Consider the following 21,499-nt stretch of genomic DNA (forward strand, 5'->3'; position numbering starts at 1 on the left):
CACCTTCCCTCTGCGGGGCTCCGAGGGCTCTCTCCGGGCTGAAGTACGACATGATCCCCGCCAGCGCTACCATCACCCAGCAGTGTGGCCGCATCGTCGCCGCGTCCGGAGCAGCAACAACAACAACACCATCCGAGCGACGCTGCCGACTGTCGGTGTCGGTGTCCTCCTCTCTCCCGTCCCCCCCGCCACGGTCTGTGCCGTCTCCGGGCTCACACTGTCTCCGTCTCTCTCTCCCCCCCTCCTCCAAAACCTCCACACCCCTCTCTCCTCTTTTCTCCTAATAATAAAGAGTCTCCTTGCCTTCCTTGTTGTGCTGTCCCCCCTCTTCCCTCCTGTCCTCCCCCTGCTCTAATCCGCAATTAAACACGGTGTGTGAGATGCTCTATTGTGCATCCTCAGTCCACCATGCATCGCTGCTCTGCCTCCGTCTGTGTAAGCCCTGCTAAAAACAACCATCCGCGTTATATATATATATATTTATATATATAAATATGTAGATTTTTTTATTTCATCCTCCATCCCACAGTGGTGGAGGGTTGTCTGTGTTTTTCTCCTCCGCCAGCCTACGTCAGACACACGGCGCGCATTGTCATGGTCCAGCTTCATCATCATAATGCTCAGGAAAAAAAAAAGAAATAAATAAATAAAAATCGGTGTGATAATATTCCCACAGGGAGCTAATGGTGTGTATGCGGTGCTTAGCAGTGGGTTTATATTGATCTCATATTGGATTTTTAATCTCTTAAAGTCTCACTTCAGCATTCATATGAGGACTTTCAGGGTAAGATGTGATTCGCCTGCTATTAAAAGTAGAAAATTAAAAAAAAAAAATACAAATGACATGTTAATTGACCACGCCTTCAAAGAAGCAGAGCCTTCTTCATTTTATCAGCGAAAATAAATAAATAAATCTGTTTTATACTGTTGTTTAATAGGTTGTTTACTCAGTTGTCACTTAAGTTCACACGGATAAAACTTCTGGTTTTGAAATTCAGTTTTTTATTATTTTTATTCAGTATTTTAGAGACTGGATTATGGCTAAAATAATAGAAACACCTTAGTGTAAGCAAATACAACTAGAAGCACAAGCTACACTTACTAATTTTCAAAATAACTTTTTAATAATTGTATTAATTTGCCTACAGTCTGAAATCAACTGATATTTATCCACGTTACTGCATGAAAACCAATAAACAAGGAAGATCACAGACCGACATGCTGCCTCATCATCACTGTACTTACTGTGACCAGTGTGACCAGGTTACATTTATGTTCATAATACCTACTGTAGTAATTTTCCTGTGTTATGTTCTCTCCTCAGGGTTTAAACATTTGGATCATTTAGAAACACTCTGGTCACAATCCTTTGCCCACCAACTTCCCATCACAGATCCCAGTCTTCAAGCAACCAAAGGGCTAGTTCATGACTTTAATATTTCATCTCTCCAGCTATCTCGATCCCGTCTTTGTCGCTTCCGGGCAAGTTCTGGGAAGAAGGCGCTGTTGTATGGCCTTTCCCTGTCGTTCAGCTCCCTCCCCGGCTCCTTGTCCTTCCCCTTGCCGCTCCTCTGGTTGAGCAGGGCCTGGGCTCGCCTCCTTTCTTCAACCTCCCTCTGTAAACGCTCAGCACGTAACCTTTCTATGGAGCTGGAGAAGACAGAGCAGACAGTGTGTTTTCTTTCCATGATTGCATTCACACATAATCACGTTGATATTGCAGCTGCTTTATGTATCAGGAAGGTTGGAGCTCACTACAAGAACCGGCAGCAACTAAAATGATATCGCCTTATTAAAAATACATGGGGTGAAAGGTGTACTGTTATTTATTGTTATGAAAGTGGGTAATTTTGTAAATGTGTTGTTGTTTAATAAACAGTTCCCAGCCAAGCAATACTAATATTCTTACCTCTCTCCACTACTCTTCATTTCTCCTTGGTATTGTTTTTTGTTTTTTTTGCTCTTGAGTTCCCGTCTGTCTTTTACACCCAGAGCTTTCTTCATTTCTTTCAAAGGGTCCAAACTCTCTTTCAATCGACGGTCCTTCTTTTCTCTCTCCTCTTCACTTATCTCCTTTGTCTTTTCTTTCCTTTCCTCTTTTTCTTTGCTGGTTTTCAGGTACCAAGGAGTGACCTCAGTCCCTGGCTGGGGTCCAAGAGATACCAGTAAGCCAATAGCTCGTTCTTGCCTCTCCTGGAAAAAAGTACACAAACAAATGAGAATTAAAGTTAGTGTCTAATTAATTTAAATTTACTTAATGGAGAAAAAAGTGGGAGAAGCAAAAATATAACCTGAAAATCTAGATCATCTCCATGGACTGTGACACTGCCTGGATGTGGCACTTATTTTTCTGTGGCTGTATTTATCTCTGTTTACATTGCTTCTGCTTGTGTTTGCATCTAATGTCTTGACTTTATCCATATTTAGCTGGCAATTACTTTAAATAACTGATATCAGCATGTTGGCTTTAGCCCACGCCCCAGATCAATGGGCTACACCAGCAACACTATGTACTCAAAATGCCTTGTAACTGAGTCAGGCTCAGGAACAAATTTGTCAAATGCAAGATCAATTAATGTTTGAGACATGAGACATGCTGACAACCATGTAGTGTTAGTTCAGCTTTAACCCCTAAATCCATACTTTGGATATTCGATGATAACTTGACTATCTCAATGACAAGTGAGGATACTGTCCACTGATGAAGATTTAGCTTCAGCTCAAGGACAGCAATGGTCTCAAACTGAAATTTGAAATGTACAAAATGTACAATTAAAAACTGTCTTCTTCCCTCATTAATGAATTATTCATTTGAAATTGGCTGTCAGGCAATCACAACCAGTGGTACCATCACCTTTTCATCTCTCTTTTCCTTGAGATACTCCTCATTCCCCCTCTTCTCTGAGGACTCCTCCAGAGGGAAAAGATTAAGATGCTCCACCGTGCCACTTCCTCCACTCTGCTCATCATCATCTCTCCTTTCTCCTGATGACTGGAGAGCAGCTCGGGCTTTTCTTCTCAGATACTCTGTACGTGCCTGTGGGGAGGGATAGTTGTTATTGCAAATGTGAAGTATAAAGAACACTAAAGGCTTCATATGCCAGTGATACTGGACAGGGTTAGTCCAAGAAGCACTGCTTTTACATTACTGTGCAGAAGCTTTAGGTGTTTTAGATTCTTATCACACAACACCAGGTGTCTGACTGATCCCAGGTTTATTGTGCATGACAACAAGCCCATAAAGAGTTTGTGGAGGTCAAACCAAAGAGAACTGCTACTGGTTTAAGGGCAAGGGGGAGTGCTGCAAATAGTGATTAGATTTAGGTTTTGTTCCCTTTACTGCATTTTGTATGAAGTTAATTAATAAATGAAAAACAATTTCTATAATTTATATGAAAAACATCTCCTGTGTGTTTTAGTGCCTAAAACCTTTGCACAGTACAGTATAATGATGATATATAACAATAAGGACGTGCATCACGGTATAAGATAGTAAAGAACAGTTTTTCATTAAATTTAACACTGTAATTCCTGACATGACTGTAAATTTCCATGGTGAGGTGCATATAATGTAAATATAAATAAATAACAGTGATAGATGATTTTACCATCCAACCTTTTGCCAGACACTGAGAAAGTCTGGGTGTAAAAGCAAACTTTTTTCAGTTCTTTTAACAAGCCTCATGACTAAACATGTGAAATGTGTTTTGTAAAAGATCCGATGTTAGGGATGAAAGACCTTTGGACAGTGCTGTGTCAGACATGGCACAACTATCTGGTTTATAAAGACTTTGAAACTTTGTTAATCGTCAATAAATCATTTACTGATACTTCAGAGATTAATTAAAAGCCATTGCTTAAAACAACATTTTGGTTACCAGGTTGCTCCTCCAGCACAACACACTTGTGTTTTTTTAGTTTTTTAATTCATTAGGAAAAACCCTCCTAAGGACAAAAATTGCTGAAGGACATCTGGACCACAATCCACCTCTAAACTGTTTATTAATATTCATAACTGCAGACTAAGCTTTCCAAGCATTTTGTAGTTACTAACAGTGTAGCTGTTGGTATGCATACAAAACTTAATATGGTACAAATACAGGAAACAGATAAGAAGTTTCTATGGATGTAACATGACTCTGTTTTGCAATAATAAATGCTGACAAACAATAATTATTCAGGTTTTTTTCATACTTTCTAATGCTGTAAGTCATTAGGTTTGCAGTTATACATATTATCATGTCATTAGTGTAGTGGGCTTCTAGATTTCTAGTGAGCTATTCACAAAATTTTGTCATGCATCTCTATCTGTTAATGAAGACTGGGATCTAAAAAATCTATTCAATCTGCAATTCTACCAGCTAACATGCAATTTACAAATGGTTTTAGGCAAAGATCTCCAGACGTGGTCAAAGTCTACTGGAGAGGTCTTATTAATGATTTATTAAAGAGTTCGAATAAAATACCAAGGAGGACGATTTCCAACAAACTGGCAACCCAAAAGTTATTTATAATGGTGCCATATCATAAAGTAGCACCTGAAACACTGCGGGTCAAAACATTAAACCACTATTTATCACTGCAGCAGCAGCACCACCACCACCATTATCATCATAACAACAGCACCTCTTGCTCTGCACGCTCCACTCGGCGCTTGGCCTCGCGCTCTTCCTCTGCTGCTTGGGCCTCGTCCCTCCGCACGCGCGCGACATTGTCTTTGTTGCGCACGTGCCAGCTCTTCTTCGGTAGAATGTTCATCGTTACCCTGACGACTCTTGTACCGTAGATTAGCAATCAGCTAGCTCCCCAAGCTAACTATGAGGCTAACTATTAGCCTCACCTGGGGTAAGGAATAAGCAGTGAGCACACGGAGGAAAAACTCAGTATGTGCATAAGCCCGTAATATTTCTTCTGAAAAGAAGCAGGGGAAATAAGGGGAACTGAAAAGTGAAAACAACACTAATCGTTTTGGTGCTGCTGTCAATTTTAGTTGGACTCCTCTTTGCAATGAAGCTAACGTTAGCCAAGATGAGCTACTTTCCAACCTAACACTACACTAAACCTCGCAGCAACAAACACTGACATTTAACTTCCTCCCTCCTAACACATTAAAAAAAACTGAACGCATACACTGTCACTAACTAGCTGGATGGGTTGTTTATGCTGGAGACTGTAGTAACGTTAGCCCACAGGAACAAGTAGACCCAAACAGGAAGTAAACATTACACCTTGATGCAACAACGCAACTGTGACACAAGAGGGGGCTATAATTCTTGTCATTTATTATGTAAAAGCGTAAAATTCTGAATACAAAAATACATACATATGGTATTCATACATGTCTTATATAATTTAACCAGCTAACTTAGTCAGGTTAATAATGAACACATTTTAATTACCCTTTTCAAATCAAAGTGATGTCTTGATTTAGAGGTGTCAAGAACCACATCTTTAATACATTAATCTTGTTGCAGAAATGCTGAATACCCAGCCAACATTATACAGTATAACACTATACATACATGTGTTTACAGTGCTTTCAATGTGTCATTTCATGTTTGAGCTAATAAAGAAAGCCATAAAAATTGTCTCTATGCTATGTTCAGTCCTGTACTCCTGCATTGTGTTTGGGTATCTGAAGTCGACTCAGCTCCTCAATTTGCTTGACCAAGAACTGTTTATCACGGCCCTCCTGTCAACCAAAGACCCATGCTGCATTAGTAACTGAATGTTCAGAGTATTAGGATATAACATTGGCCAAACTACAAATGGGTAAAGTTCAAGTCTTTTCTTTACATTATAATGGAAAATGGCAACAACCTACCAGTTTAAGTTGAGCTCTTAGCAGAGCAACACTTTTCCCATAGACAGATGTTAAGGCTATAAAGTAGCACATCACCACACTGTTGGGGACAAAGTATACATGATTACATATCATAAAATGGACTGTGAAGAACCAGAAACATACAGGTGAAGTATTGGCTGCAGTCTATATTTTGGTTTAAATAAAACACATATGAGTAATAATAAGTTCACTCACCAAGATAACACAAACAAAGGGATGGAAAATGCCTGTGAGCCAATGAAGAACAGAAACTCCTGTGTAGTCTTAGAGAGGCTGTAAAAGGAGGTTGGAACAATCGACCACATGTACGGGAAAAAACGAAAAGGTCCACAACCCATTGAAGGATGGATCCTGGGAAGAAAGCGTGAACTGCTGATCTTCAAATGTCACATGACATATAGAATTCTTTTATCCAACGTTTTTAGCAGTGGCATGGCTGCACAAATGTTTAAAATCCTGACAGTCCTCTTTAACTTTTCCATTTGCCAATCTGCACAGCAAAACCTTAATGTCCTTTCTTACCACTATTGACAGTGCCTATGCAAAATTAAAATGCACGTCTGTTATACTTGTCATAGGGTAGAATGCAGCAATTAGCACTCACTCAGCCAAACTGTAAATCATAACAAGTATAGCCAGGCCCCAGCCAAACAGGAGTACCACCAAGAAAAAGAAGGTGGAGGTGGTGGAGCGAAATGTCTTCAGTGCTGGTCGACAGTTATAGAAGAGTGTGACCTGAGGGAGAAAGTGGGAAATAGAAATATAAAAAAGACACAAACCCAAAGCAAAGGCAGATTGTTTCTAAATGACTTTCACGTCACTAAGTCAACCAATTGGTATTATGTGAAGTACAGGCTGTGTTAAAACATCTCCACCTTTTTGCAGTAGAAGAGAAAGACAAACTTGATGGTGTTAATGAGTGGCAGCAAAGGACAAAAAAGAGCTCCTGTCCACACCACAGTCTGACCATAAACCAGGCCAAGCACATTGGAAGGGACCATAAACTCTTGCCGACCCACCCACTGAGCCACCTTACTGGACGAGTTGTCCACCACCATCCTATCACACGAAGAGAACACAGTCAAACAGGCCAAACATCTTACTATACAGACAAATTGTTCATGCAGTGATTTTTACCTGCGTGGAAACTCCACTAGTGCAAGCACGGCGATGTTGATGAGGAAGTCAAACAGTGTCAGCTTGTACATCTCTTGTCCTACACGTGTTTCCCAGCACTGGATCATGAGGCGAACATGCAGAGATTACAACTGACCAGTTTTACAATACATAATAGAAATTCTTAAAATTAAATGTTTTGCATTTTTTGGTGTTACGTCTAAATTCTTAAATTAGGCCCATGTAACTCAAGGCATGTGATACCATATTGTACACACAGGCTGTTATTACTGTGCACATTTTGCAATTTAATGAAGCGGTGTCAGAAAATGAGTCAATCAGCTACTTCTATCAATATTTTCAATAATGATTTACTGAAAGCCTGGCTCTGCACAGGTGTCTGGCAAACTGACATTAACACAAATCTGTTTGTGTCCTGCTCATGTTGTTGTTGATATCTTAGCTGATTCCACATACTTCAGAGTATACTCAGTGTCTACAATTCAGACATATTTTCTCATATAAACACAGCCACAACACTTAAGTTGCCTTATATTTGTTATGTCAAGGATTCACTTGGGTAATTTGAAACTCATTTGATCATGTTTGTGAAGAAGAAGCATCTTAAAAGTACTTCATATGAGCTCATGAATGGTATAATTACCGGGTATACTTCATAGTTGTACTGGCACAATTTACAAGTTCCACTATTAGTTTGCCCTTCACAGGTAATTTGACGCCACAGGGTGAAGAGCAGAACACCCAGACTCACCAGACGCAGGAACACTGCCCTGGATAAGGAAGAGAAATGGAAAACTGCAATCCATCCAACTGAGATACTCGTGCTATAATTATTTGGGTGCTTAATCAAAGATTAGAAATCATTCTATTTAAAACTATGTCAAAGATTAAATTCAATGCAAACTATTTGATATCACCATTTTCACAGAAACACCAGTGCATACCTTAACAGGGCCAGTATGATAGTAGTGCTGGGGGCATATTGCTCTATTAAGGCAATCTGATCACACAGCAGAGGCACAAGGAAGTTTCCAGTGGTGATGACAATGGAGGGTAGGTACTCAAAAAACAAACCCAGGAACCCTTCCTGTCCACTCTTTTCCTGTTTGGCAGAGATGAGGGCCAAAACATCACCTAAGACATTAATGAGACCACACCAGCTTCATCACTCTTGTTTTACATCAGTTACCTGGCTGAAGTTGGTGGCCACAAAGATGCCATAGAAGGATGCTATAATGAGCCCAAACGCAATGAAACACATTAAAAAACGTATGGAGTATAAAATTATTTTTTGACTAGAAGTCAGAGCAGCTGCCCGTTTCTGTATTCTCTCCTCCTCCAGATCTACCTGATATTGAGAAAGTAGAGAGAAGAAGTGAAGGGTTATTAAAATGCATGTCACTTAAAGGGAATGAGTGTGTAAAAAAAGTGCCACATGTTGATCACGTTTAATAACTGCTCCCGCTTACTGATCCCATCTGACCTGTAACCGGTAGTGGATGGTTTTCTGCTTCAGTTTGGTGGCTTGGTCTGCCATACAACCGTAGTCCCAGCCAGTAAACACCATCATGCTGTAGTTGCCCCCAGCACTCCCTCCTGTTGCCACAGCAACTCGAGCTGCAGTGCCCATGCTGTGTACAGATGCACATCACGCTGATTGAACTCTCAAATCTGGCTTTTTAATGTCAATCCGATCAGTTTGATTATGGAACTGACTTTTCACTGAGACAGCTGTACATAAACCCACCCACATAATAGTGTTGTTAATACTGACTGTTAATACTGAACCTGAAAGTGTAGGTTCTGGGACTGACCGTGCTATGATACAAATGAGACAAAAGGCAAAGTAAAAGACCACAGTGAAGAGGTAAGCCAGAGGGATGTTGTAGGAGAAGGTTCTGTCCCCCGCCATGGTGTTGTTGTAGTAGCCATAAAACAGGTATGAATACTCCATGAAACCCTGAACAAAGAGGAGAGGATAGTCACTACACATATCGGATGTACTTAAATTGACATACGATGTAGTTTAAACTTACTTTCTCCACCATATAGTAGGAAATAGATTTGTATAATGTGTTGGATGAGAGCAGTAATTTAATGAGTTGATTGTCAACTATTTTATGATGACAGGACATTAGAAAGTCAATGTCCAAGTAACAGTTCCACACATAGACGGTGTAGAAGTACACATTTCAGTTTTTGTATAAACTGAACAAATAAAATATGGTAAAAAATTCAGGAACAGTGCAGATACTCACCGTTCCTGAAAGTAAGTTAAGGAAGTAGTTATAGAACACCACCAAGCCTTGAGGATTAGGGTCATAATTCATGCATTTCTCTGGACCTGAAAAACACAGTAAGGGAAAGATTTACAAGATCTGCAGGCATTCTTAGATATTATAGTATTATAGCATTAGAGTATTTCTGTAGGTTTCTGCAGGCACCTCCCTGAACATACTGGTCATGTCCTAAAGTTGTAAGAGACGAATAAATTTAGGCCCATCACTCATATAATGGCTCAATGAGTTTTTCAAAATGAATTTCTATATTGTCCTATTAAATAAATCTACTTTCATGATATGGCTTTTTAAAATTCAAATAATTTTCTTTAATAAATTAAGCAAGTCAAAATTGTATTCTTTATATTTTACTCAGTGCAAAACAACTTCTGGCAATTTGATATTGTTTAGGAATTAAATCTTCTGTTCATGCACTAGTGAGCATTTCTTCCTTTTATTTTTGAGGGGAGTATAAACACCCTGTCCTCAGAGGCAAGACTGCTGCCTGGAAACTGTTGCCTCAAATTGTGAGAAGACTTTCTATTGGAAAGAACTGTGCTAAAACATCAACAGGCAGGAAACATAGTCTACCACTACCATATGTGACCCAAGCCACCCAAATTAAAATGTAACCTAATCAAGTTATTACCAGAACTGTTGGTTAACGTGGTCCCAACTGATCTGAAGACAATGCTGGGAATGAGAACAAATCCAGCAATCAGCAAGAAGGAAAAAAAATTAAGCACCACCAAAAATCGCAGGAACACGAAGTAAGACTGGACACCACCTCCAAAGTTACCTATGGGAGCAGAGCACCTGGGTTTAGGTTAAAATGTACACATGGAATCATACCACATGTATAAAATGAATAAACATTGTTATATCTGAAATAGTAAGCTGAATGCACACCTCCAATCTTTTGCAAGGACTTGCTCCACAGTGTGAAAATGTAATGAAATTCCCTGGCGTTGTCTTTGAGTTTTCTCAGCGATTTGGTCTTGTTCCGCTTCCAGGACTCCATCCTGGAAACTACAGGCACATGCATTTGCTGCACCTGCCTGAAATTGGCACGTTAATAACATGTTAATTACTAGTTAGTTGGTATATTAAAAAAAGTAACTCTGCCATGTGCAAAAATTTGACCAAGCTAATTTAAAATTCAAGATTTTCCAAAGGTTTCATACCTCACAGCTCTTTTCAGTGCCATGGGCAGAGGGATGCTCCTGAGGTCCCGGTGCGGTCTGCTGTTGCCTTCCTCATCCTCCCCCGCAGGGGTCGAGCTCCAGTTGAACAGAGGGTAATTGTTAGTGGACACTGGAGATGAAACCCGTCGTAACCTCAGTGCCTGCTGCTCACCAGGATCACTATTACCTGTATGTGGTGAAAAGCATCAATCATCCATATTTGTTAAGACTTTACAGTCAGACATAAAGATGACTTAGACTTTAAAATGAACAAATATGTACAAGTAAATGTAATCAGAGGGAAGAAGTCACACAACTTCAGTATTGTCATTCAACTTACTTGAGTCATGTCTCTGTGGTTTACTGGCCATTTCTCTGATGTGTTCCTCTCTAACCACATCAAATACAACATTAGATTCCGAACAAAACAAATACTGAACCAGTTCTTCATAAGGAAATGCTGCCTACCCAGGAATCTCTTCCTTGTTTTCTCTCATGGACTTTACTCTCTCTGTAACTAACCAAACAGGCACTTCCTTGTCTGCTTTAACCCATTACACCCAGTTTGTGCTGCCTCATAAGTGACCAGAGGCAACAAACTGAAGCAAAGAGAAAGACAACTGATTAAAAATACCTAATTTGTGTTACTGACTTTTTTTTTTAATGTACTGAACACTCAAGGAATCATTTTGTTTTTATAAAACTGCTGTTTTAGTATAAAAAGAATTATAGTATAAAAAATAAACTACATAGACCAGATCTTACCTGAATGAAAGCACAGAAACAGTGTAGTGAGGTAACTAAGCAGGAGTGCATTTGTGTTCATTAACACTAGAGACTATGACAACCAAAACATGATATATAAAAGGCTTTCTATAAGATTTAAGAATTACAGAAGCTGATTACAAACGTCACATTGAACAAATAATTCCCATATAATATCATATAGAATAAAAAAAACCCCAAATGAGTAATATTGTTGAGGAAATGCTGATATGTATTCCATATGTAGCACTGTTACAAAGCAGGGTGTGTTACAGTTGGTGCAGTATGTGTGGCCAAAGACAAGAATACAAAACAGACAAAAGGCAGAAAAATAAATACTTTGCAGAGGAGCTAAAGGACCATAACTCACAATCATTACTGCAATATAATAATAAAAAAAAAAATCTCCAAGGGCTGACTGTTGGCACAGAGAGGTCAACATAATACAAAACCCAATTTGTAATTCAATTTCCCTCAGTTTCAACCAATATTTGGTGAACAAAACACAGTCATCCTAATATAAAGCAGATACACAACAAAGTTACCACACAGTTTGAAACCTGAGTGAAGAAAACCTCAATGCATTTTCTGTGTAACACAGTCTACTGTGGTAGAGGCTGTCTGGACCAATGTTCTAGAGAAAGCTCTAACTCTGTTATTGAAGTTTTTGTTTTCTAAATGTCCCACATTTGCTCACATGTGACACATTGGGGTAGTTTGCTGCATTTAACATGAATTATTACATTTCATATCATTTTTCAGTTTTCATATTGTGACAGAATAATATTACAAATAACTTATTTAACATTGTGGTAATGTTTCAACTATATCTCCCACCCTAGCTGTGCTGTTATTTATGACTTACACAAACTTATAGTTATGATGTGAAATGTACAATTTTTTGTTTCAAATGTTTGGTCCCAGGCTTAGTGGTTAGTTGTACCTTGTTGCCTCACAGAAAGAAGGTAGGGGCCTTTCTGTGTGGAGTTTGCATGTTCCCCCCGTGCATGCTTGTGTTTTCTTCAGGTACTCTGGTTTCCTCCCACAGTCCAAAAACATGTATGTCAGGTTGATCGGTGACTCTAAATTGCCCATAGGAGTGAGTGTGAGTGTGTGAGGTTGTTTGTCTCTATGTGGCCCTGTGATGGACTGGTGACCTGTTCAGGGTGTACCCCTGCCTTTCACCCAAAGAGAGTTGGGATAGGCTCCAGCAGATCCCTGTGACCCTGGTTAGGAATAAGCGGGTATAGATAATGGATGGATGGATGTTTGGTCCCAACCCTGAATGGTCCATGAAAGGCAGTACAGACATTTGGCAGTTAACAGAATGTTGCTATCTTTCACATGGGACACTCTTCAGTGGATACAACACTGGTAAAGAGATGTAAAGTTGTCGATCTGATCTAATCTGTTTATAAGCAATAAACAGAGAAATATTTAGTACTCAGTGAAGCAAGTCAAAGCACAGAAATGTAGAATACTCAAAATATTTAAGGTAATTTAAACATTTAAAGACTTAGGCAGCAACACAAATGTAATTTGGACCTTTGCACGATAACGCTTGTATTTCTGGTATTTACATAAATTACTGTTCATTGATAATAAAGAGCGGTTTCACATTGTAATTGCTCTACATTTAACTAGGGGGTAGCAGATTTATACTGCCTGATGCTTTGTTGCTTAGTAAATTTAAATAATCGCACCAATTTAATCAACCACAGGTTTAAGATGGGTACTATTGACATGTTAACTGCATAATGTAACCAGTAATACAACTCCAAAGTACTCAAACTGGGCTTTACTTCAAGATACTATATCTTGAAATAAAATTATATACAATACAGACAGATGTCCCAGTTACCACTCACACTTCTAAATTAACATTCATCGAGCTCAAACATTCCTGTCCCAGTGTTCACAGTACTTTTATGTACAGATACTAAATGTCTCCAGTGGGAACACTTTTGGAGTAAACATACCACAAATCTGATTTATTGTATTTTAAATAAAAACCAATAGAGCTTTTCTCATAGAAAATCTGTGTGACATTTGTTGAGTGATGGCGCAATCAATGCTGCAAATTCTAGTTTTGAAGAAACTCGTCCTCATGTCCCGAATGGATCCTACCATTTTTTTTCTGTACCTTCACTCAGTCTGTTTTCCCTCTAGTTTTGTCTGTCACATTTTCTATCTTCTCTCCCTCTCTTTTCTCCTCCTTGTCTACTCTCCTCCCTTCCCTTTTCCCTCCCATCAGCACCCTGCCCATTATTATACAGCAAACAGCAATGATGTGCATGATAAAGTAGATGGACATCCAATAGTGGATGGTGTCAGAGGCCTTCAGCAACACAAAGCCCATGCACATGTAGTCATATGCCCTCATCTTCAAGAACCAGTGAACCCAGTCAAAGATGTTCTGTCCACGAGGGCCCAGTTTAGCCCGGACAGAGGCTTCCATTGCAGTCTCTGCTGCAATACACAGAGGAATGGTGAGGAAGGAGAGGTAGTAGCCAGCATGCAGCCCATGCCAGTAAGCGCTAATGAACATGGTCCAACCAGCCCTGAGAAAAACAGAAACATAGAGACATGTTTCAGGTTTAAAAAAAAAAAAAAAAAAAAAAAAAAGATGTTCAAGCAGGATCAGGATGGTTTGTGTGCAAAAAAGAGCTAAAACAGGATGAAGGCAGTTTTAACATTTTAACCTGCAAATATCATATTAATTATTATTTAAAGAATGTGGATTACCATCAAGCACATACTACTTATGCTCTGCTATTAGGAAATTTGTCTGAAAGGAATCATCTGAAAAGGTAAAAAATACTTGTCTTTCTGCTGTAATTTAAAATGAAATGCTGTTACGTAAGAGGGGGAGCTTCACTGGTATTCCTGCAAAATATTAAGACTGAAGATCTAAGTTGATAAGTAACAAGACAACTAATCAGCTTGACTTTTTTTAACTTTGAGATGCATGTCATTATATCACAGCTGACGTTTTACCCTCAGAGAACACAGACTACAGGGATTTAAAGATGAATACAGAGATTCATGCCTGTAAAGTACAGCGCACATTAAACCTTACCTCAATGTGTAGGATTTGAAGGGGGCGTTGGGATAGATGTAGTGATGAAGCCACCACTGCACCGTCATGTTCCAGTAACGCATGCCATGCCGCACTTTCACACAGAAGTCGGTGTTGTAGCAGTCAATGTTCTGGATGGTTCTGAAGTCATATTTCTCTTCAGCTGTGGGTTCAGGACTGGCCACAAGACAAAGAAATTTAGAAAAAGAGAAAAAAAAGGACATAAATAATCACTTTCAACAATGAAAGTATATAAAAGCAATACAGACAAAAATTACAGAGGAATGTCATAAAATTTTTACATTTACTTTATTTACACAGGCATAAATATTGATGAATCTTCTTTTAATATACTAGTTAATTCTGTGAAAATGTACCTATAGTTGACAGTTGGCCCCCCTCCAGGTTTGGACAGTCCCTTTTCTGGATAGCAGCCCAGACCTGCACTGATACAGCCAGCTTCAGCTCCACACCATGCAGAATAGAAACGCATCCTAAATACGAAGAATATCGCTACCATGTAGAAGAACCTATGGGGGGAAAAGAGAGAAAATACATTTTCATCTCTATCTTACCAAACAACTACAGGGATATCACTGCACCATTCAACCATTTGTTACTACTGTGCCCATCAGTTTGTACTCTAAACTACCCCAATCTTTTTCATATCAATAGGAATAATTCATTGCTTTTAGTTATTGCACAATCTGATGCAAGTAAATGTGGTTAAGCTTATTTTATTGCCAGTTGCATAAATGTGATTCAATGTGTTCATCTCTTAGGGTTTTATTTATTTATGATATGTTGCTCTTTACACCCTACTCATATTCTCAAGTTTTTTATTATTATGTTGGTAATCCAGATGCATAATTCCTAGCATGGATATTATTATTTAAAGACATTTTAGGGACAGTAATGCAGTGTCACAATACCTGAAAAAAAAGTTGCGATCCAAGAACTCCTCAGTGCGAACATAAGCCAGAGGAAAGACAGAGTTGACAGCCAGGAACAGAGCGCCGTAGACAGGAACCAGCTTCAGGCGCTGAAGGCATGGCACCCAACCGGGCAGAGCCAGTGGGCTGGGCTGTGTCAGCCAGTCGATGTACGTTTGGAAGCGAAAGAATGGACCTTCAGGGAGATGGATGGTGAGATAAAGGAGTAAAAGCAGTGTTGGGAAGACAGTGATAGACAAACATGGACAATTAGGATAATGCAAGACACAAAAGGGAACAGTAGAAGAAAATGTTCAAAGGAAGAGAGGGAAAAGAGTAGAGCTACATGAAAACAAAGTCATTTCACAAAATGAAAAACTATATGGACTCACAATATTGGACAAGTAGCGGAGGGTGAAACAAAGAGAAACAACTGTTAAAATTCATGCAAAAGCAAATGAACATCAACAACACACATGGATATCAACACCTGACACACAAATACCATGTCGAATTTTTAAATGTTCACACCAACATCAGAACAGACAACTCCTTCCTACCAACACTATTCAAAGAAGATACTGAGAAAAGACTTAAACGGACTTACCTGTCATTATACCAACATAACAGTAGCTATAGGACAGAATATCGTAGAGAGAGGGCTCCTGAGACAGACCACCAATGACAGGAGACTTAGAAAATGAGCTCACTTCCTTTTTCTTCGCCATGTGGAAACTGTGCACCTCATTCGCTAGACTCACCATCTGAGTCAACAAAGACACAAATTATAAGGGTACCGTGTGTGGCCGATTTCTCTGCTGAATACATTTTGTTATTCAACTACAAAATTTCTGTACCTTGAGTGTAAGAAGTAGCTGGACAGCATTGGCAAAAGGTGTCGGAAGTGGCAGACCAAACCAGGTGACCAACCGGAAGAAGAGGAGGTAGAGGAAAGTCCAAGTGAGGCTTAGTGCTGGGGCGTGCCTTGGAGACACAGACAAATACTGAGTGAGTGCACATATTATGGTTGCACATGATCCAAAATCCAGTTTATGTAGGCTGTTGTGTGCAATGTGCATCAGCCTTTTCTGTAAACCATAACTGAACTGATTAATATATTGGACAATTTATGGAGAATTATTTATTTTCACTTTTAAAAAAAAATACAATTATAAAAGATATGCACAAAAGAATGGACAATATGCAAACATATTTTTATCTACATTTACTCAGGTTGAAAGAAAAAAGCCAAAGAGATTCCACTCTAGAAGACAGAAAACCTTTAGACAAGATGAGTTCATCTTGTTAAAATAAAAGGGGAAGGAAATACTACATAAAAACTGAAAAGGAAGGAAGAAGAACCACCACTACAACTGGGTGGTTACCAGTGATGATAAACTCAATGATTGTTTGTGATATGCAATGATAAATTAGATATTTTTAGGCAATGGACCATTGGTAAAGCAAAACAGGCATGTTCAACAATCGCTTGGAAATTGTTCTCACTGAGAAAATTATTGGCAGATTAATCAGTAACAAAACAGCTTTAAGTTGCAAGCATACTCCCCACACATTTGTACTATGCTTGTGTCACAGAGTGAAAATCATTTGTAAATGCATAGATGTTTATCTCTTACCGCCAGTTGCTCTTTATGATAATCCATGTTCCTAACACTGTCACCAAAGAGTGAAATGTGTGGATGTGACAGGTGACAATTATGATGGAGAGGCCCAGAAGAAGAGCTGCCCCCTGCTTCACAGGAGCACCTGAAGTGCAAAAGCAAAATGGTATAATTAAGTTACTTCCAGCCTTTTATCAATGAGCTACATGTGATGGGGAAAGCACCTGAGACACAGTAGCAATTAAAGCTCACTAGTTCTTAATATCAGGCAACTGAGAAGAGACTCCTGTGGAGATTTCCACTTCCTTCCATGCATAACAGAACAAGAGACTTTGCTTTAAAGAAATGGTCCACTGTCCTATTATACAAATTTCAGTATTTGTATGATCATGACCAGAGGGAGGACTGAACTTATAGATGAAAACCAGCCACCTTACTTACATATTTTATAAATTATGTTTTTAGACTTAATTTATACAGCTTAGAATTTTAGTCTAATTAAAGTACTCACTGAGGTACCGGAAGAGGAATCCAACGGGGATGGAGGCAGCAAGAATTCCCAAGTAGACGAGCTCATCAGGAGACATCGCTCTGCTGGGACACACACATCAGCTCCAAATTACTACATACACACACACACACACACACACACACACACACACAAAAACTACACATGGGTCATTTTAACAGTCCATAATTATAGGGGAACAACAGAAAATCAAAAAATCAAAATCTGAAAGGAGAACTCATTGCTGTATATGGTTTTATAGTGAAGTTATGTGAGCATTTTCACTGTTTTCTGTTTTATAGAGCAAAACGCATTGATTAATTTAGAAAATAATTAGCACATCAATTTGTCATGTTTACTCAACTTAAGCAGCAACAATAACTGTGAAATATTCAGGATGTATTTCACAATATTGGTTGAAGCAAAACCCCTCCCAGTTAAGCCAGTATCCGGTGAGGCATAGGTTGGCTGTGTCTTGTTACCTTATTTTTTGGACGGTTCTTGGGTGCATAAAGAGATGCAAAGAACAGGACATGTGCCAGTTTTACAAAACAGGGACTAACGTTGGAATTTGATGCCTTGGAATTTAGTAATGTTTGATTTGTGTTAGGATATACCTTAGCTGCGTTTAGTCCAGATATAACCACAGGAGAAAATGGGGCACAAAGCTGCCTCTTTAACTACGTTAACTTGGTGTGATGAGTTATTCTTTGTAAATAACTCACATCATTTCTCATAGAAAAAAAAATCAGATGAGAGTTCGCTAAATAAACCAATACCTAAACTTCGAAAAGCTACTTCCAGGTGTTTGAGAGGCAGCTAACAACCTAACAAAAAGGACTATGACTCTGTTAATGCGTTAATTATGACAGGTGGTAAAAAAGATTACTCAAAATGCGTGTCTGGTTAAAAGACAAGATTAAATGACTGCAGACTGCGCTGTAACGCTATTCATTGTTAACGTTCCCGGTCTCAAAGCTGTGCAAATATGCTAATCGCTCATTAGCTTAGCCGCCAACACTGTAAACATATTAGAAAGCGTGAGCTCTGAAGCTACTTACATTTATAACGTGTTGAATGGTCACAGTTCAATGCCTCCTGCGTCTAGCAGACCATGCAGACCCGACTTCCCATTTACACCATTCACACCAACAAAACGAGTTTCAGTCACTTCCCTGTTACACGGTGACGTCACCTACCCGTACCATTGGACGATACCATTCTAACTGTAGGTGTGGCGTGTACCATTCTGCAACCGCTCTTGCAATGGAGCACTTCATAACAGAATCAGAACCTTTGTCATTGTACAAATAACCTCATTTGAAGTATTTTAGTATACTACAAGTTCAGTATAAAACTGCAAAGTTGCATCAGAATCAGAAATACCTTAATCCCTTGTGGGAAATTGTTTACATCAGTATAGACTTAACTACATGGAAGGAAAACAGGCAACATATTCTCTGGTTACACCAAACCACTTTTATTGATTTTCTTTGGACATAACAGGAAGTATCAAAACACACTCCCTGGGCAACATCCTTCTTAATCCTCCTCCTCATCATCAGCTCCTCCAGCTCCACCCTGGCCCTTCTTGGCATTCTTTCTCTTGACACGGCCTGGGCGTCCACCACCATATGGAGACCTCAGGGAGAAGTCGATGTGCTTCTGGCTGTCCAGGCGAACCACAAAGGATGGGATGTTCACCACCTGTTTGCGCACACTGGCAAGGTAGATAATGAGAGGCACTTTAGAATACACATTCAAAGCGCCATGTGTATGAAATTTAACTGTTTCACACTAATTTATCCATATGTTAACCTTAAACACGTAGACCAGCTGGTATAGAATTAATGCAGGCTTCATTGACGAGGAATTCGTGACACCACAGAAAGTCTGAATATTCATATTAAATCATCAGCCTGAGTATTTGATACTATTGCCCGAGGTGCAATCCCCCATACCTTACCTTACAGCCACACCACTAGCAGCACAGAGTGAGCCCTCGGTGGCAGGATTGGCTCTGGGCAATGTCTACTGACAAGGTATACGGTTTTGATACCGAATTGACCTTGCTGAAATGTTTAACTGATCTCAGCGGACAGCATTACAAGCTGGTGGTCCTCTGATGGAAGAGGAAGCATTGACAGATGAGTGTCATGAGTCCCTTATAAGACTTGTGACCCTTTGTCATCCAGGAGCCTGAGCACTTACCGAATGTGCCTCTGGCGAATAAGGACACGGGCATGATGGATGCTCTTGGCAAGGCCAAGCTTGAAGACCTGTGTCTGCAGCCTCCTCTCCAAGAAATCTTCAACCTTCAGGCCCAGGATGTAATCAAGCTTCATTTTACCCTCATCCAGCACACCGATCCTCACCAGACGCCTGAGCAAAGCATTACCTGGAAGAGCACAGGGGAGCTATTAACTTACAACTGCAAACGTACAAGGACATACAGTGAATATTACAATTTAAGTGGCAATATTGGCCTCATTGACGAGGAATTCATGACACCACATGTAAGTCTGATAGTTAATAATTAAATCACTGGCCAACACACCAACTAAGACAGGAATTCAGAGGTATATTTTTCAATACCTTCAAACAGACGTTTGGGGTCTTTCTCATCCAGAGTGAGCAACTCTCTGGCAGCTTTACGGATCTTAGCCAGGGTGAACTTGACCCTCCACACCTCACGCTTGTTCCTCAGCCCATACTCACCTTAAAGATAAAACAGATGTCAAGTGAGAAATGAAGAGAATAACTAAATGCTTTTTAAATAGAGCTATCATCAAGAGTCATGAAATGGTGTTAGTTCACATACCAATGAGTTTCAACTCCTGGTCGAGACGAGATTTCTCGAAGGGACGGCGGGGGGTGACATATGTCTTGCGACAAACCCAACTTCTGGCAACGGGCATGGCGGTTTAGAAGTGCCTGCAACATTGGAACAAACAGATTACTCACTGCATGTAAGTTACAATGTCTTTTTAAAAAAAAAAAAAAAAAAAAAAAAGAATATTTACAGTAAGCTCTAAAGTACTTAGCATTAAAAGATCTGGGGACAGTTACAGCAGTAATACCACCCTAAGCTAACATGTAGAGAAATTAACCAAATATATTCAGCTGGATCAGAAAGGTCAGCCTTAAAATGGCATTTCTCAATTGTGGTCAAATTTATTGTATATTGTACGTATTATACAACCACAGTGTATAGTGGTCTATAGCCAAACATTTTAATAAACAACCTTAAGGTGTGTAAAAGCACAATTTAAAGAAATATAAAGTTTCGCTGTTAAGTGTTAGAAAACCGTATAACTTCCCAACATGGAATTTTAAAAGTGACCTGGATGTCAAGCGTGTAGTTATGTGAAAGGCGCTGGTAAAGCTAAAGAACTAGCACAGAGCTACACTCCAACAATAACGTTGCCTTGCTGCCGCGAGGTTCATAAAAACACGTGTGTCGACATGGAGTTTTCTTATTGAGAACACTTCCACATCAGAAATGACTCAATGTGTGTGTAACGTGAAGAAATCAGGCAAATATGCATTAAAATCCGCAAACAACCTATTAACCATACGAGCAGGCCGCAGCTGCACCAGACCACGTTTCTCAATACAAGCCTGCATTCGCTTAGCCCGAAATAGCGTTAACGTTCCACTATCCACTACAAGAAGATACGCTGGGTATTTATCAGACACGTTGGCCCATATATCTGCGTTCCCTTTTACTGTTTATGAAGCTTCCAAAGACCAAAAGGCAAAACTCTACGAGTTTCTGTATTGAAATAGCATTAAGCTTTCCACCGTACCTGCTTAGCTCAGGCTCACGTAGTAAAGAGAACGCTACAGGAAGTTCCCTGTAATTTATAGGGCTTCCGTTGTACTACATTTCCCACAATGCTGCTCTGCGTAAAAACTGAGCGTGAAGTGAGAATATTGCTGAATATTGCTGAAAACACTGACGTACCTTTTAAAGGTGTCGTCCTACTAGCTTACAGAAATGTGTCATAAATGTGATTTACATCGTCACATAATAAAATAATAACAAGATAATAAGCGTTTAGCTTTTAACATTGGAGCATAAAAGGTTTAGGGATATTAAAACCTACTTTGGCTCCAGGGTTGAACAGACTGTTATTGTACCAAAT

At 39.5% G+C, this 21,499-nt stretch overlaps 4 protein-coding genes across 8 annotated transcripts; all 4 read right to left on the reverse strand.

Annotated features, from left to right (window-relative positions):
* Positions 1-985: 985 nt before the first annotated feature.
* Positions 986-5,191, reverse strand: leng1 (leukocyte receptor cluster (LRC) member 1). Its single transcript, XM_026317312.1, has 4 exons — positions 4,627-5,191; positions 2,855-3,037; positions 1,910-2,193; positions 986-1,650 (listed from the first exon to the last, which is right to left on the reverse strand). The coding sequence occupies exons 1-4, from the start codon at positions 4,756-4,758 to the stop codon at positions 1,425-1,427; spliced, it is 825 nt and encodes a 274-aa protein (XP_026173097.1). The 5' UTR covers positions 4,759-5,191; the 3' UTR covers positions 986-1,424.
* Positions 5,192-5,265: 74 nt separating this feature from the next.
* On the reverse strand, positions 5,266-11,236 carry tmc4 (transmembrane channel-like 4). 3 transcript variants are annotated; one of them, XM_026317310.1, is made up of 17 exons: positions 11,211-11,236; positions 10,786-10,835; positions 10,446-10,632; positions 10,171-10,319; positions 9,911-10,060; positions 9,241-9,326; positions 8,797-8,942; positions 8,466-8,613; positions 8,172-8,330; positions 7,927-8,084; positions 7,626-7,752; positions 6,983-7,080; positions 6,721-6,904; positions 6,450-6,580; positions 6,041-6,196; positions 5,825-5,903; positions 5,266-5,692 (listed from the first exon to the last, which is right to left on the reverse strand). In XM_026317310.1, exons 2-17 carry the CDS (start codon positions 10,814-10,816, stop codon positions 5,603-5,605), a joined length of 2,079 nt encoding a protein of 692 aa, XP_026173095.1. In that variant the 5' UTR covers positions 10,817-10,835; positions 11,211-11,236; the 3' UTR covers positions 5,266-5,602. The 3 variants fall into 3 exon arrangements, with proteins under 3 accessions (XP_026173095.1, XP_026173096.1, XP_026173093.1); XM_026317311.1 differs by lacking the exon at positions 11,211-11,236 and adding an exon at positions 10,914-10,970 and having other exon boundaries at positions 6,865-6,904; XM_026317308.1 differs by lacking the exon at positions 11,211-11,236 and adding an exon at positions 10,914-10,970.
* A 1,445-nt stretch (positions 11,237-12,681) lies between these two features.
* On the reverse strand, positions 12,682-18,548 carry mboat7 (membrane bound O-acyltransferase domain containing 7). 3 transcript variants are annotated; one of them, XM_026317830.1, is made up of 9 exons: positions 18,413-18,548; positions 17,355-17,434; positions 16,859-16,988; positions 16,079-16,205; positions 15,829-15,985; positions 15,222-15,417; positions 14,667-14,819; positions 14,290-14,466; positions 12,682-13,771 (listed from the first exon to the last, which is right to left on the reverse strand). In XM_026317830.1, the coding sequence occupies exons 2-9, from the start codon at positions 17,428-17,430 to the stop codon at positions 13,360-13,362; spliced, it is 1,428 nt and encodes a 475-aa protein (XP_026173615.1). In that variant the 5' UTR covers positions 17,431-17,434; positions 18,413-18,548; the 3' UTR covers positions 12,682-13,359. The 3 variants fall into 3 exon arrangements, with proteins under 3 accessions (XP_026173615.1, XP_026173614.1, XP_026173616.1); XM_026317829.1 differs by having other exon boundaries at positions 17,355-17,437; positions 18,413-18,539; XM_026317831.1 differs by having other exon boundaries at positions 17,355-17,465; positions 18,413-18,528.
* A 262-nt stretch (positions 18,549-18,810) lies between these two features.
* On the reverse strand, positions 18,811-21,205 carry rps9 (ribosomal protein S9). Its single transcript, XM_026316542.1, has 5 exons — positions 21,161-21,205; positions 20,173-20,285; positions 19,947-20,069; positions 19,563-19,749; positions 18,811-19,071 (listed from the first exon to the last, which is right to left on the reverse strand). Exons 2-5 carry the CDS (start codon positions 20,267-20,269, stop codon positions 18,894-18,896), a joined length of 585 nt encoding a protein of 194 aa, XP_026172327.1. The 5' UTR covers positions 20,270-20,285; positions 21,161-21,205; the 3' UTR covers positions 18,811-18,893.
* Between the last annotated feature and the right edge of the window lie 294 nt (positions 21,206-21,499).

Source organism: Mastacembelus armatus, chromosome 16 (genome assembly GCF_900324485.2).
Source record: "Mastacembelus armatus chromosome 16, fMasArm1.2, whole genome shotgun sequence".
NCBI classification, from domain to species: domain Eukaryota; kingdom Metazoa; phylum Chordata; class Actinopteri; order Synbranchiformes; family Mastacembelidae; genus Mastacembelus; species Mastacembelus armatus.

Coding starts and splice junctions, on each gene's coding strand:
- leng1 (XM_026317312.1), bottom strand. CDS start 4,758: ATGAACATTCTACCGAAGAAGAGCTGGCACGTGCGCAACAAAGACAAT. Junction 3,038..4,626: donor TGGAGCGTGCAGAGCAAGAG/GTGCTGTTGTTA, acceptor CCCTCCCCACAG/GCACGTACAGAGTATCTGAG. Junction 2,194..2,854: donor AGGAAAAGAGAGATGAAAAG/GTGATGGTACCA, acceptor ACTTTTTTCCAG/GAGAGGCAAGAACGAGCTAT.
- tmc4 (XM_026317308.1), bottom strand. CDS start 10,942: ATGAGAGAAAACAAGGAAGAGATTCCTGG. Junction 6,905..6,982: donor CTAGTGGAGTTTCCACGCAG/GTAAAAATCACT, acceptor TTCGTGTGATAG/GATGGTGGTGGACAACTCGT. Junction 5,693..5,824: donor TAAGAGCTCAACTTAAACTG/GTAGGTTGTTGC, acceptor TTTGGTTGACAG/GAGGGCCGTGATAAACAGTT.
- mboat7 (XM_026317830.1), bottom strand. CDS start 17,430: ATGTCTCCTGATGAGCTCGTCTACTTGGGAATTCTTGCTGCCTCCATC. Junction 16,989..17,354: donor ATTCCTCTTCCGGTACCTCA/GTGAGTACTTTA, acceptor TTTGCACTTCAG/GTGCTCCTGTGAAGCAGGGG. Junction 13,772..14,289: donor TTCAAATCCTACACATTGAG/GTAAGGTTTAAT, acceptor TGTTTTTCTCAG/GGCTGGTTGGACCATGTTCA.
- rps9 (XM_026316542.1), bottom strand. CDS start 20,269: ATGCCCGTTGCCAGAAGTTGGGTTTGTCGCAAGACATATGTCACCCCC. Junction 20,070..20,172: donor CCAGGAGTTGAAACTCATTG/GTATGTGAACTA, acceptor TTTATCTTTAAG/GTGAGTATGGGCTGAGGAAC. Junction 19,072..19,562: donor ATTCGCCAGAGGCACATTCG/GTAAGTGCTCAG, acceptor CTACCTTGCCAG/TGTGCGCAAACAGGTGGTGA.